The 14,000-nt window shown below is 41.2% G+C and overlaps 1 protein-coding gene across 3 annotated transcripts in view; it reads right to left on the bottom strand.

Annotated features, from left to right (window-relative positions):
* LOC149263187 (uncharacterized) overlaps positions 1-13,690 on the bottom strand; it is a 198,627-nt gene extending 184,937 nt beyond the window's left edge. For 2 of the 3 annotated variants that reach the window (XM_089425902.1, XM_089425903.1), the window contains exon 1: positions 13,439-13,690. In XM_089425902.1, the coding sequence (XP_089282028.1) occupies positions 13,439-13,592 (154 nt within the window). In that variant the 5' untranslated portion in view covers positions 13,593-13,690. The remainder of the gene's footprint in view (positions 1-13,438) is intronic. The other variant, XM_089425907.1, reaches the window with a different exon arrangement.
* Between the last annotated feature and the right edge of the window lie 310 nt (positions 13,691-14,000).

Raw genomic sequence — 14,000 nt, 5'->3', positions numbered from 1 at the left:
GACAAGATTTGACCATGTTGCTTGAGCTGTTTTGGGTTGTCCTTCATCTTCGTTGAAGGCTGGGTTGTCTAAGGTTGATCCTAGACTATTTGTGAATCAGTTGATTCACTTTGCAAGTGTTGGTTAGGGCATCTCTTACTACTGTCATAAAATTACACATCTGATATATTGTATTATTTCTCTCTCTACTGAACTATTGAAGATTAAAGAAGAATCGATCAAAGGGTTTCCCCGCATTGGGGTTTGTCCCTGGCTAGCCGCCACATCTGGTGTCTCTTGTCTTGGCTTGTTTTCTGTCGATCTTTTAATGTTTTATCTGCACTTTACTTTATGTTTATGTGATTACTAAACAGTGGCTAATAAGAAGAAAAGAAGTAAACTGCTCTAAGCATAGAACATACCATAATTTAACATGGTATCAGAGCTGAGGTGACGACAAAGCCCAAGCAAGAGCAAGAGTAAGAGCAATCACCAAAGGTTGTTGAAGCAATCTTAAAGAAGTCATGGGGTCCTCAGCACACTTCCCTGCTAAAGACAAACTTCGTGAGAAGTCTGACTATCACGGATGGAAGATGTCTCTCGATCTAACATAGAAGAGCAGGAAGTGTTGGACCATGCGAGAGGCAGAATTGTTGAGCCTCCATCAAATGCATCTGCTGCTACTAGAAACAAGTGGACCAAGGGAGAAGTCAAAGCAAGGAAGATCATCCGGGACTCTATCGACAAGCGTCTGGTGGCCTATGTTTCCGAGCTGACCACCTCCAAGGAAATCTACGATAGACTGGTGAGTTTATTTAAAGTTAATGATGCAAATCAAGTTTTGTTCCTTAGAAATAAGTTGAAGGAAATTAAGAAGGGCAAAGATGAGAGTATGCAACCATATTTCATAAGGATCACCAAGATCAAGAATGATCTCCTATCTATTGGGGAAGTAGTTCCTGATAGGGAAATGACACTCACAACTCTTGGAGGACTGCCACCTGAATGGTATATATTCAGGACTACTCTTCTCAACAATAATGTAATTCCTGGATTTGAGAAATTGACGGCAAGAAGCATTAAAGAAGAAACAAGGACGGAAGAGCACGAAATGCCCGCACTTAAAAGCCATCCCTCTACCTTTTCTTCTCATGCTAAAAGAAGAAACCACTCTCAAGGCAATCAAAGGAATGGCAGGTCCAATGGCAGAGGTAAAAGAAATGTCGAAAATCAAGGAAGAGGACAACCCTTCAAGAAGGCAAGAAACTCCAGGTATGAATCTAACGTTGTTAACAATAAGCAAGATGAATATTATCTACCAGCGGCCCTCTCTACCACTGCTCCCCCGGACTCGCTAGGAAATTGGCTTATTGATAGTGGTGCCTCAAGGCACTTCACTGGTTACAAAGAAGCTCTCTCTAATCTGATAGAGAAGGAGACCAACCTGGAAATTGTTCTTGGGGACAACTCAAAATATCCCGTGAAAGGCATAGGGAATGTCACTCTTCAATTGAATCAGGGAAATACAATTCATTTACAAGAAGTATTATATGTACCTGATCTCAAAAAGAACCTGGTGTCCATTTCGGCAATGGAAGACAAAGGCTACAAGGTGGCCTTCATCGATGGCAAGGTACGTGTATGGAAAAAGAACTTTAAAGATGCTTTCACTCTTGGGTTTCGAGTTGATTCATTATATCAGGTCGGAGGAAGTCCGCTGGGTGTCATGTCTTGTGACACATCTCTTCAGTCTGAACTATGGCATCGGAGGTTTGCTCACCTTCATTATAAAGCTCTACCCGATGTGAGAAAAATGGTGACCAGGATGCCCGAGTTCAGATTAGAGCAAGAAGGTGTATGTCCAGGATGTGCTAAAGGAAAGCTCAAAAGAGGACCATTCCCCTCAAGCCAAAGCAAGACCTCCGATATATTGCAGTTGGTTCACTCAAACATATCCTGTATGATGCCTATGAACTCCTTGGGAGGATATTTATATTACCGCACTTTTACAGATGATTATTCTCGCAAGACTTTGATATACTTCTTGAAAAAAAAGGATGATTTTATGTTCTCCCGGTTTTGTCACTTCAAAGCCTTGATCGAGAATCAAACCGAAAAGAAGATCAAGGTCTTAAGAACTGATAATGGGACTGAGTATGAATCCAACGAGTTTCATGACTTTTGCAAAGAGGCTGGCATTAAGAGGGAGACTACTACACCATATACTCCTGAGCAGAATGGTGTGGCGGAAAGGAAGAATCATACGATTGTGGAAGTTGTCCGTGCTATGCTCCATGATCAAAGACTTCCGAAGTTTCTATGGGCCGAAGCTGCAAATACCGCTGTATATGTACAAAACCGATGCCCTCATCAAGCATTGGGTTCCAAGACTCCCGAAGAGATGTTCACTGGTAAGAAACCTGACGTATCTCATTTTAGAATTTTTGGAAGTCTTGTATATTTTCATGTGCCGAAGGAGAAAAGGAATAAATTGGGTGCATCTGGAAAGAGGAATCTTCGTGGCTATAGCTAAAATAGTAAGGGCTATAGAATCTATGTGGTTGGTCAAAGGGAAGTCGAGATTAGCCATGATGTCACCTTTGACAAAGATATGGCTCTTAGCAAAGTTGACAATCTTCCTACTCTAAGGGGATCTAAAGAAGCTGACACCAGGGAACCGAAGGAAAAGGAAGATGAGACGATGCCCGATGTGGAAGAACCTATGGATCCTATTGATCCCCCTCCGCAAGAGCCCTCCTCTTCTAGGAAGAGGCTTTCATGGCTTAGGGGGACACTTGATGATGTTGAAGGGCATGTTGCACCCAGGGGAACCTTCCAGGAAAGTAAGAAGCCGACCAGGTGTCGGGGATACTTGACCATCATGAGCACGATCATCCAAAATGAGCCTTCGTCATTCGCTGAAGCTGTCAAGCATCAAGTATGGAAGGGTGCTATGATTGAGGAATATGAGTCCATCACGAAAAACAATCTCTGGGATGTGATCCCCAGACCCCAGGACAAAGCAGTTGTCACTTCGAAATGGCTTTACAAGATAAAGCATGCAGTTGATGGAAGTGCAGAAAAGAATAAGGCTCGTTTTGTCGCTCGTGGCTTCTCTCAGAAGGAAGGTATAGACTATGACGAGATATTTGCACCTGTTGCCTGATATACCACCATTTGCTCGATCATAGCCCTTACTGCTTCGCAAGGATGGAACATACATCAGATGGATGTCAAGACTGCGTTCTTGCACGGTTCGATCAAAGAGGAGGTCTATGTGGAGCAACCCGAAGGATTTGAGATTCATGATCGAGAATCTCATGTGTGCAAGTTGAAGAAGGCCCTCTATGGGCTGAAGCAAGCACCCCGAGCGTGGTATGAGAGGATCGATAGCTACTTGATGAAGATGGGATTCACTAGGAGTGAAGCCAACCCTAACCTTTACTTTAAGGTTGAAGATGACAATGCTCTCATACTAGTGTTGTACATTGACGACCTCTTTCTAACAGGGGCAAACCCTCTCATTCACAAATGTAAGAGGGAGTTGGCTTCTGAGTTTCAGATGAAGGACCTAGGACTGATGCACTATTTCCTAGGACTAGAAGTTTGGCAGAAGCTAGGGGAGATTTTCCTATCTCCAGGAAAATATGTGGTGAAGATATTGGAGAGATTCGGTATGGTGGACTGTAAGCCCGTAATTACCCCGATGGAGCTTGACTTCAAGAAGTTAAGCGGTAGTGTTGTCGGACCTGTTTTACGAAATGTTACCGAGTATCGTCAACTCGTCGAAGCATTGATGTTCTTGGTGAACTCCCGTCCGGATATATGCTTTGTAGTCAACACGTTGAGTCAACATATGGTTGAACCTCACCACACACATTGGATTGGTGCCAAGAATCTGTTGAGATATCTTCGTGGCACAATCACTCATGGGTTGAGATACACTGCTGGAGATGTGTGACTACTTGGATATACCGATGTTGATTGGGCAGGCAGTGTGGTGAACCGAAAGAGCACTTCTGGGTGCTGTTTCTCTTTGGGATCTGCCTCGATATCCTGGATGAGCATGAAGCAGAAGTCGGTGGCTTTGAGCACCGCCGAGGCAGAGTACATTGCTGCTAGTATGGCCTCTTGTGAGGCGGTCTGGTTGCGAAAGCTCTTCAGTGAGTTGTTTGGATTTATATTGGATACCACCGTGATCCTATGTGACAACCAGAGCAGAATTCGTTTATTAAAGAATCTCGTATTTCATGATCTCTCCAAGCATATCGATATCAGGTACCACTATATTCGGGATATGGTGCAGCGGGGAGCAATAAGGCTCCAACATATCGGTATAGATGAACAAGTCGCCAACATTTTGATGAAGCCCCTAGGAAAGGTCAAATTCTTGACTTTCCGAGAACGACTTGGTGTCGTTCAGAGACACTCTTATGAGGGTCGAGTATGATGTATTGAGCTCTGGGAGCTCTAGGGAGGTGCAGGGTACTTCTTGGAGCGACATGCCGCATGCGACCACAGGGTGACTCACCACCCCCTGGTGGTGCACTATGTACAAGGTGAAAGGTTCAACCTTCCCCTGTGACACCCCGTGGCAACTGTAGGACAGGATGATTAGTTCTCCTGTGGGCCAGGATGATTAGTTCTCCGTGGCGACTGTGGAACAGGACGATTAGTTCTCCTGTGGGCCAGGATGATTAGTTCTCCGTGGCGACTGTGAAACAGGACGATTAGTTCTCCTGTGGGGCAGGATGATTAGTTCTCCGTGGCGACTATGGAACAGGATGATTAGTTCTCCTATGGGCCAGGATGATTAGTTCTCCATGGCAACTGTGGAACAGGATGATTAGCTTTCCTGTGGGCCAGGATGATTAGTTCTCTTATGGCAACTATTGGACAGGATGATTAGTTCTCCTATCGAGGCATCCTACCCATGCAGTCTAGGACTCATGGGAAGTACCTCTCATCTGATCAATGAGTAGGGAAATGGGGTTAGGGACCATTAGTAGTACTATCAATGGACGCATCGTTGTATCTACTGTACTCCCTATGCTAGGATGACCTCCATTGAGCTGGGATCAGTGAGAGTGGTATGACACACTCTGAGACTGACTTCGGGTCAGTGGAAGATGGTATGATACATCCTCGATCATTTCTTCTTCTTCATAGTTCGAGGAGGGCAGAGCAAAGCAAGGCCAAGCAGTGCAGGGCAGTGCATTTGATGATTGGGATAGTAGCGACGATCAAACGGATTGTAGATGGAGTTCTCCCTAGTTGAGAGGGAGTGTTAAAATTGGCAACTAGGGCCAAACTCCATGTGGGTCACCTCATTTATGGTAGTTGATATTTTTCCTAGATTCCTCTTGTCGAGAGGTGTAGGATTGATCTAAAGATCATCCGATTCCGACAAGTATTTATGGAGATATGAATTTATTTCTAATTACTTGACAAATTGTCAAGGTCGGCCAGCAGTTAAGTGTGTGGCACACATGCCCAGTGTTGCATATAAATAGAGGAGAGGTTGAGTCATTATCTCATCTCATCTCATCATCTCTTCTTCTCTCTCACTCTCCTTTTTTGTTTGGGTTAACAAAGGAGCAGCTAGGGAAGGAAGAAGGATGCAGCCATAAGAGGAGGACGCAGCAAAAGGAAGGGACGCAGGTCTGTTTAGGGTGCAGCTAGGGCAGCGTTGACCAGCGTGAAGCCTCCTTTGACTGCGGCCTTGTGTGGGGAGTCTCCCTCAAGCTAGCCGCAATTCAGATCCATTGTTTGGAGGGTTGAACTGACCACGCAATGACGAGCGCAAATCTAGTTAGGGCTGACCGCAGGGCTGCCTGAACGTTGACCAGATTTGACCATGTTTCTTGAGCTGTTTTGGGTTGTCCTTCATCTTCATTGAAGGCTGGGTTGTCTAAGGTTGATCCTAGACTATTTGTGAATCATTTGATTCACTTTGCAAGTGTTGGTTAGGGCATCTCTTACTGCTGTCATAAAATTACACATCTGATATATTGTATTATTTCTCTCTCTACTGAACTATTGAAGATTAAAGAAGAATTATCAAAGGGTTTCCCCGCATTGGGTTTTGTCCCTGGCTAGCCGCCACATCTGGTGTCTCTTGTCTTGGCTTGTTTTTTGTCGATCTTTTAATGTTTTATCTGCACTTTACTTTATGTTTATGTGATTACTAAACAGCAGCTAATAAAAAGAAAAGAAGTAAATTGCTCTGAGCATAAAAAAATACCATAATTTAACAGCCACACAGTGACTACGTAGGCTCATGCAGAGACTACACAGTGGGTCATCCAGAAGTTGGGGCCAATGCAAAATCTCCAGATTTAGTGTGAGAAAATTCTCACTATTTTTTTATCTATTATCTTCTCTAAGTGGATTGCCATTTCTCTGGGGCATCCATATTATATTCAGAAATTTACTGCCAATAATAGAAACCCTCAGATCTGCTACATCGGTTTTCCCGCATTGGGTTTTTCCAGGGACTATTGTCCAAAAACAAGTGTGTCAATGTGATTGTTCATGTACTAGTCTTTCTCTTGCTTTTCTCAGTTCATAATTTGTGAAGTCTGCAACTAAATTTATTTTGATATTCACTAAAGCATTGGTAAATAACTTATTATTGTAAATAAGTAGGAGAAATAAATCAATCACTGCAGCATAATTTTTTCACATGGTATCAGAGCGAAGATCAAGCAAGATGGCAGTAATTTCTGCAATATAGGGTGGTGGTGCCACATTGGCAGCAAATCGATCTCCAAAAGATTCACGCAGTCCCTTGCAGAAATTACCAGCAGAGAAAAATAGCATGGAGAACAATAGGGATCATAATATTTCTGAATTAGCTTCCAAGCTAGAAGAGGAATTTGCTTGCTTATCGAGTTCTGCATCAGCCGAGGATTGGTACATTGATAGCGGGGCTTTAGCTCATATGATTGGAGAACGAGAATATTTCTCGAGCTATCAAGAGGCACAGATGAACTTCCAAATCACAATGGGTAACAGGATGAAATACACCCCAGTAGGAAAGGGAACCATTACATTCCAGACAATAGCAGGAAATAGTCTTCGAGCCACTAACGTACTGCATGTGTTAGGTATGGGAATGAATTTATTTCAGTATCTCAATTACAAGATAAAGGATATGATGTATACTTCATCGGTAACAAAGTATATGGCAAGCATCCTAAGTGGAAAAATAGGGCCCAGATTAGAACTCGTAGCAACATGTTATATAAGTTGCAACTCGAGTCTCCTATGGCACTGATAAGCAATAATGTCAGTGGAGAGAAAGGCTTGAATGCGCTGTGGCATAGAAGGATGGGACACTTACATCATGGAGTGTTAAGGATTCTCAAGGAAACTGTTACGGGGGTTCCAGTGCTTACTACCAAGCATGATGATACATGTAGAGGTTGCGTACTAGGCAAGTATGCCAAAGCAGCTTATTCCAGAAGCAACAATAGAGCTCAGAGTGTATTGGGTTTAATACACTTAGACATCTACGGTCCAATGTCTACAAGAGCTATCAGTGGTGTTGAGTATTTTGTCACCTTCATAGATGACCATTCCAGGAAAACTTGGATTTATTTCTTAAAAACCAAGGATGAGGTCTTTGATCAGTTTAAGGAGTTTAAGGCTCTAGTGGAAAACCTGACAGGAAGGAATATCAAAATATTGTGCTCAGATAATGGTGGAGAATACACAGATAAAAACTTCACAGGTTTTTGCACAAGAGAAGGGATCAGAAGAGAATGGACAGCACCTTATAATCCAGAACAAAATGGAGTCGCAGAAAGGAAGAACAGAACTATTGTTGGAGCGGCAAAGGCGATGTTATATGATCAGAATCTACCCAAGTTTTTATGGGCAGAAGCGTGCAACACGACTGTATACATTCAGAACAGGACCCCTCACAGGGCTTTAGGAAAGAAGACGTCAGAGGGTGTTTTCACGGAAAAGAAGCCAGAAGTGAGTCACCTCAAGATATTTGGAAGTGTGGCTTATTGTCATATTCCAGATGAGAAGTGAAGCAAGTTAGAGCAGACTGTCGAAGTTGGATATCTCGTGGGTTATAGTGAGACTTCAAAGGCATATTGAATCTATATTCCGAGCAGTAGGAAGATTGTAATAAGGCGGGATGTAAAGTTCATAAAAGATAAAGCTTTCAGGAAATCTCAAGAGATGCCTTTTGAAGAACACGCTAAGGATGTTCCTCTGGCCCAGCAACAGGGAGCAGATCTAGCAGGAAGACAAGTATCTGGTTCGAGCACTATAACTAGTACTAGCATCTCCTCAAGAGAAGAGGAGCCAGGAGTGTCACAGCAGGTACAACAACAAGAAGAAGAACAGATGGAACCTCCCACCACTAGTGGAAGGACTAGCTGAGAGGTACGACAGACTCTGAGGGACGCAAAGGAATTTGTTGGAGCTCCTAGAGCCGAGAAAAGGCAGCGTAGACAACCTGACAAGTACCAAGCATTGGTAGCTCAAGTCAAAGAACCCTCTAGTTTTCGTGAAGTTGTACAACACCAGGTGTGGGTGGATGCCATGGTAGAAGAGTATAGTTCCATTATGACAAATGATGTCTGGGAAATTGTACCAAGACCAGAGAACAGATTAGTTGTGGGTTCGAGATGGATCTACAAGATCAAGTATGTTGCAAATGGTAGCATAAACAAGTATAAGGCTAGGTTTGTTGTGAAAGGGTATGCTCAAAAGGAAGGAATAGACTATGAAGAGACCTTTGCCCCAGTAGCTCAGTATACCTCTATCAGATCCATTATATCCCTTGCAGCACAGATGGGATGGGAGATTCACCAAATGGATGTCAAGACAGCATTCTTGAATGGGGTGATAAAAGAAGAGGTATATATCGAACAACCAGAAGGTTTTGAAACACGTGAAAAGAGAACTCATGTGTGTAGCTTGAAGAAAGCCTTGTATGGGCTGAAACAAGCACCCAGAGCTTGGTATGGTCGAAATGACAACTACTTACAGCAGTTGGGATTCATCAAGAGTGATGTCAATCCCAATCTTTATTATATGTTAGTAGAAGATGAGCCGTTAATTCTGGTATTATATGTGGATGATCTATTTTTTACGAGATCATCCAGACTCATAGAGGATTGCAAGAAGAACCTGGAAACAAAATTTGACATGAAGGATTTGGGGCTAATGCACTACTTTCTGGGATTGGAAGTTTGGCAGCAAGATGGTGAGATCTTCCTTGGCCAAGGTAGATATGCGTCAGAAATTCTGAAAAGATTCAGAATGCAGGATTGTCAACCTATGGCTACGCCTATGATTACCAATTGGAAGAAAATAGATGCATCCAGAGACAAGGAAGTGGACCCCACCTTATACAGACAGCTCATTGGGTCGCTTATGTATCTGGTCAACACCAAGCCAGACATATGTTATGCTGTCAACACCCTTAGTCAGTTCATGGTGGAACCAAAAAGGGCGCACTAGGCAGCAGCAAAGCACATTCTCAGGTATGTGCGAGGAACAACCAATTTCGGGTTAAGATACGCCAAGGGCGATGATATCGAATTGAGTGGATTCACTGATGCAGATTGGGCACGAAGTTCAGTAGACAAGAAAAGTACCACTAGTTATTGCTTCGGTATTGGATCTGGGATGACCTCCTAGTGCAGTAAGAAGCAAAAGTCTGCAGCACTGATATGGCAACTAACACAGCAACATGTGAAGCTATATGGCTCAAGAAACTGCTTGTAAATCTATTCAGGAAGAGGTTGGAATTGACAAAAACCTTCCGTGATAATCAAAGTTGTATCAAGCTCTCTAAAAATCCAGTGTTTCATGATCGCTCCAAACACATTGATATTCGGTGTCACTTTATCAGGGACTGTGTTCAGCGTGGGGCGGTACAATTGGAGTATACTCAAATGGGAAATTAGGTAGCAGATGTACTCACCAAAGCTCTAGGAAGAACAAAGTTTGTTCAATTCCGAGAACAGATGGGTATGTTGGAAAATCCCTTCCAATAGCGTGATGCAACATTTGAGAGGGAGTTGTAGTACAGATGTAGCAATGGCAGTGGCAGTGGCAGTGTCATGGGCAGCAGTACAGTAGCAGTAACAACACAGTGTTGGTGGCAGCAACATTGCAGAAAAGAGATACTTCAGAGACAGAGCAGCATGCAATTGGACATTGTTGCTAGAGCACATTCCTCACTAAAAGGGAGTGTTAGTTTTTGGTAGCATTGGATGTGCTCTAGCCATGAAAACTAGTGGAGAGGCTAAGGCACATGAGTTCTAAAGAACCCAAAAACCATTTGGTGAAATTCCAACTGCATTGTATTTTATTAAAATAAGTAATACTTTTAATGGGGTTCCTAAGTCTAAACTTAGGAAAAATAAAATATTAATGAGTATTAATCAAAATATGGGTGAGAATGTTTTAGAAGACGGATCAAGTCAAGTTTTAATCTTAGTCATTGATTAGAGACTTAATCTCGACCGTTGAAGTCTCAACGAGAAAAAGTATACGGAGGCTTGGGGTTCATTTGAAAACACACAGAGGGTTGATCAATCGGTTTGATATTCCTAAGGCAGAGTTGGCTAAGGAATTCGAACAAGTGATCAAGCAGTGAGGACCAGAGGTAGTACTGGAAGGAAGTGATTTCCAGTTCCAGTGAATATACTTCAGAGAAGACAGTGAAGGATCAGAGAGGCAACGCAGTGGGATAGTAGAGATCAGTGTCAGGAATCACTGTGGGTGATTAACAGATGAAATCTCGATTTCTCAGCAACAGACACTCAGAGGGAGTCTCCACGCAGTGATTGTGTAGGCTCATGCAAAGACTACCCAATGGGTCATCTAGGAGCTGGGGCCAATGCAAAATCTCAAGATTCAGTGTGAGAAAATTCTCACTATTTTTTATCAATTATCTTCTCTGAGTGTATTGTCATTTCTCTAGGGCATTCAGATTGTATTCAGAAATTTACTACCAATAATAGAAACCCTCAGATCTGCACCGGTTTTCCCGCATTGGGTTTTTCCGGGGACTATTGTCCAAAAACAAGTGTGTCAATGTGATTGTTCATGTGTTGGTGTTTCTCTTGCTTTCTCAGTTCATAATTTGTGAAGTCTGCAGCTGAATTTATTTTGATATTTACTGAAGCATTGGTAAATAACTTATTATTGTAAATAAGTAGGAGAAATAAATCAATCACTGCAGCAAAATTTTTTCACAGAATACGGCCACGATCAATCAATCATCTGGATCACCCCTTGATTCATATTAGCATGCCCGAAAACATAGGTAAAAGCACATGATTACAAAATGGTTAAAGTACCTGTTAAATGATGATCCACCTTCCTTCAAGAAGGAATGCAAGATGGGAGAAAGAAATCTAACTAGAGCAATAAGTGGAGGATCTATGGCATCATGTGATGTACTGATCAATTGGGTAGCTGGCTGGCTGGCTGTCCAAGGAGGAGAAAAATTTCTCCTATGGGATGTGGGTAACACAGCCTTACACAAAATAGGTCAGCCTTAACCAACCCTAAGCATAATAATATGACATAGGATCGGTTGTGACCGAAAGTAAAGTTCACACCATTCTCAATAATGTTAACCATTTTTTTTCAATTTTTTACATAGTTATACATATATATCTTTATATAGAGATGTGGTCATAGGGTGTGATGATGGATGATCTGTAACAAGAGGAATATAATAGCATCAAGCAAGTTGATTGTTTACAATAATATGAAATGACCTCGTGTACTGCAATTTTGTTAACTATAAAACGTGATCAATTTAAACTAAATTTTACATTTTTTTTAGTATTTTGCATATACTCTAAGAATTGTAATTTAGTCTAAGCATGGAAGACAGCTTTGCTCCAATTAACTTGCTCTAGAAACTTGTACAAAGTACACTACGAAATACAGCCATCAATTGACCGTTCTATGAATGCCCTCAAACAGGGTAAGATACTATGAGAATGGATTTGCATGAAATTGATGGAGCTTCAAAAAGAAAATATCAGTCAGGTAGGGGGAGGGGGAATAGTTGAAGACTAATGACGGAATTTTAAATGAGTAAGTAGCTAATTATGAGGCAGAAGAAATAGTTTTTTATAAATGCTTTTATAGATGCTTGGGAATTTATCCCTCTGAAAATTAGTAAGCTAGTGATCATGGGTTTTTCAGTGTTGGCAACCAATTATATATTATAGCGGAGTGAATTAATATAAAGTAAGATCTGTACAACTTCCTCGAAAGCAGAGTGAGTTTGGCAACCAAGATTGAAGAGATTACCATTATTCAAAGGAGATACCTAAATAGCTGGGCAGATAAATGGACAAACAAAAGAGGCAGTAGTCTAACAAGGTGAATTTTTGGCACTTTTCCAGGTAGTATTTTGGTTACTTTTGCCTGAAACCCAGATAGAAATTGGGAAATTGTAATTTTAGGTTATTGAGTCTACACAGTCCGAATGCCCTTAGGGTTTCCACAGTGCTGGATCCATTTCTACATTCAAAAATGCAATTTAAACAATGAAACACTGCGATCTCACCGAGAATCACATCGCTGAATCCCAGATTATTAAAAAAACAAAAAAAGTCATATAGTTAGACTACACCACAAAGAAGTTGATAAGATTGATAAACATCTAGTCACATATCAAGATGGGAAAAAAATTATGATATGTGGACAACTGGCCTAAAGGAGAATATCATGGACAGAACGACAGTTGAATGCACTAAACTAGCCATTACATGCAATCACGATAGGGAAAGACCCATTATCTGAGTCGATGGTAATGAAAGATCGAAAGGGCTAAAGGACATTCATTCTTTTGATAAACAAAAAAACAAAAAAAACGTGGCCTACAATTACCCAATGGCATCATAAGGAAAATGGTTTGCTGAAGATGATACTGAAACTTAGAGAAAAGAGATGCAGGGATAGAGATTGAAATTTTTCAAAAAGATGGATACTAGGAGGGATAAAGGAAAAGGCACGAGATCACGAGTATTGAGATAATGGAAGAAGAGACAAAGTCACCTAGAAGCTGGCAGAACGACAATCAAAAAAGACGACGAACGACATTAGTTTGAAAGCCACTGGCATGATCTCAGTCACTCCGGTAACATATAAAAAGGGGTTCAAGAGACGCTCAACAAAATCTTGCTGGAACTGAGAGAGTATTCCATAGTCTATGTGAAGCAGTGATTGATAAGTTGAAAGACTATAGTGAGAATGCGAGATTGCAATATTTCGGGTATTTTACTCTTATATCCCCCCGCCCACTTCCAGGATTGCTTATGAATTCTCTTAGTTCTGGCATATCTGGGTACATTAGATTTGGAACCATGGCTTACTCTTGATCAATCCCTCGCGATATAGTACCGAATAGTCTGTGAATATAGAATTTTGTTCCATTTCGTTGGGGGCGAGAGAAGGTTACCTGCGGTCAGAGTAGGAATGTAGATGCGTTCTTGCCAGCCTTTGGAACCCTCATAATTTGAAACTCTGCGCTTTACCGGCTCCAGTTTTGGCTTTCCTCCACCGTTGTCCTCTGCCATTTTTATTTGTCTGTCAAAATTGTAGGACATAAGCATATAGTTTTTGGTTCACGGTATGCGCACTCTGCAATCTATATATCGTTCTGTTTCCTGTTATTACGTAGTATTTCTTTGTTTACCATTATCGACTATGTGACTGATATAAATTCATCTGATTTTAATGTTTTATAGTTTTTTTATTTAATAAATGGGGAGACAAAAGGGTTTTGTTTTTTTTAATTGAACAGAGATAATAGTTTAAAGTGCCCGGGAGATATGTAAATTTTTTTAAAGCATGATAAAACATATTTTATATAACTTAATTGAAAATATATATATATGATTAATATAAAATTAAAATATATCATTTAAAATAATATAAATTATAAATAAAGTATTTTAATCATTTTATATATAAATGTATTAATAAATCAATTGAAAATAAAATATTTGTAAGAAAAATAC

The sequence above is a fragment of the Pinus tabuliformis genome, chromosome 6 (assembly GCF_031772625.1).
Source record: "Pinus tabuliformis cultivar Carrire ecotype Pingquan chromosome 6, CPIR1, whole genome shotgun sequence".
Taxonomy (NCBI): domain Eukaryota; kingdom Viridiplantae; phylum Streptophyta; class Pinopsida; order Pinales; family Pinaceae; genus Pinus; species Pinus tabuliformis.
The sequence above is the reverse complement of the archived record's forward strand: the minus strand, read 5'-3'. Positions and strand labels throughout refer to the sequence as shown.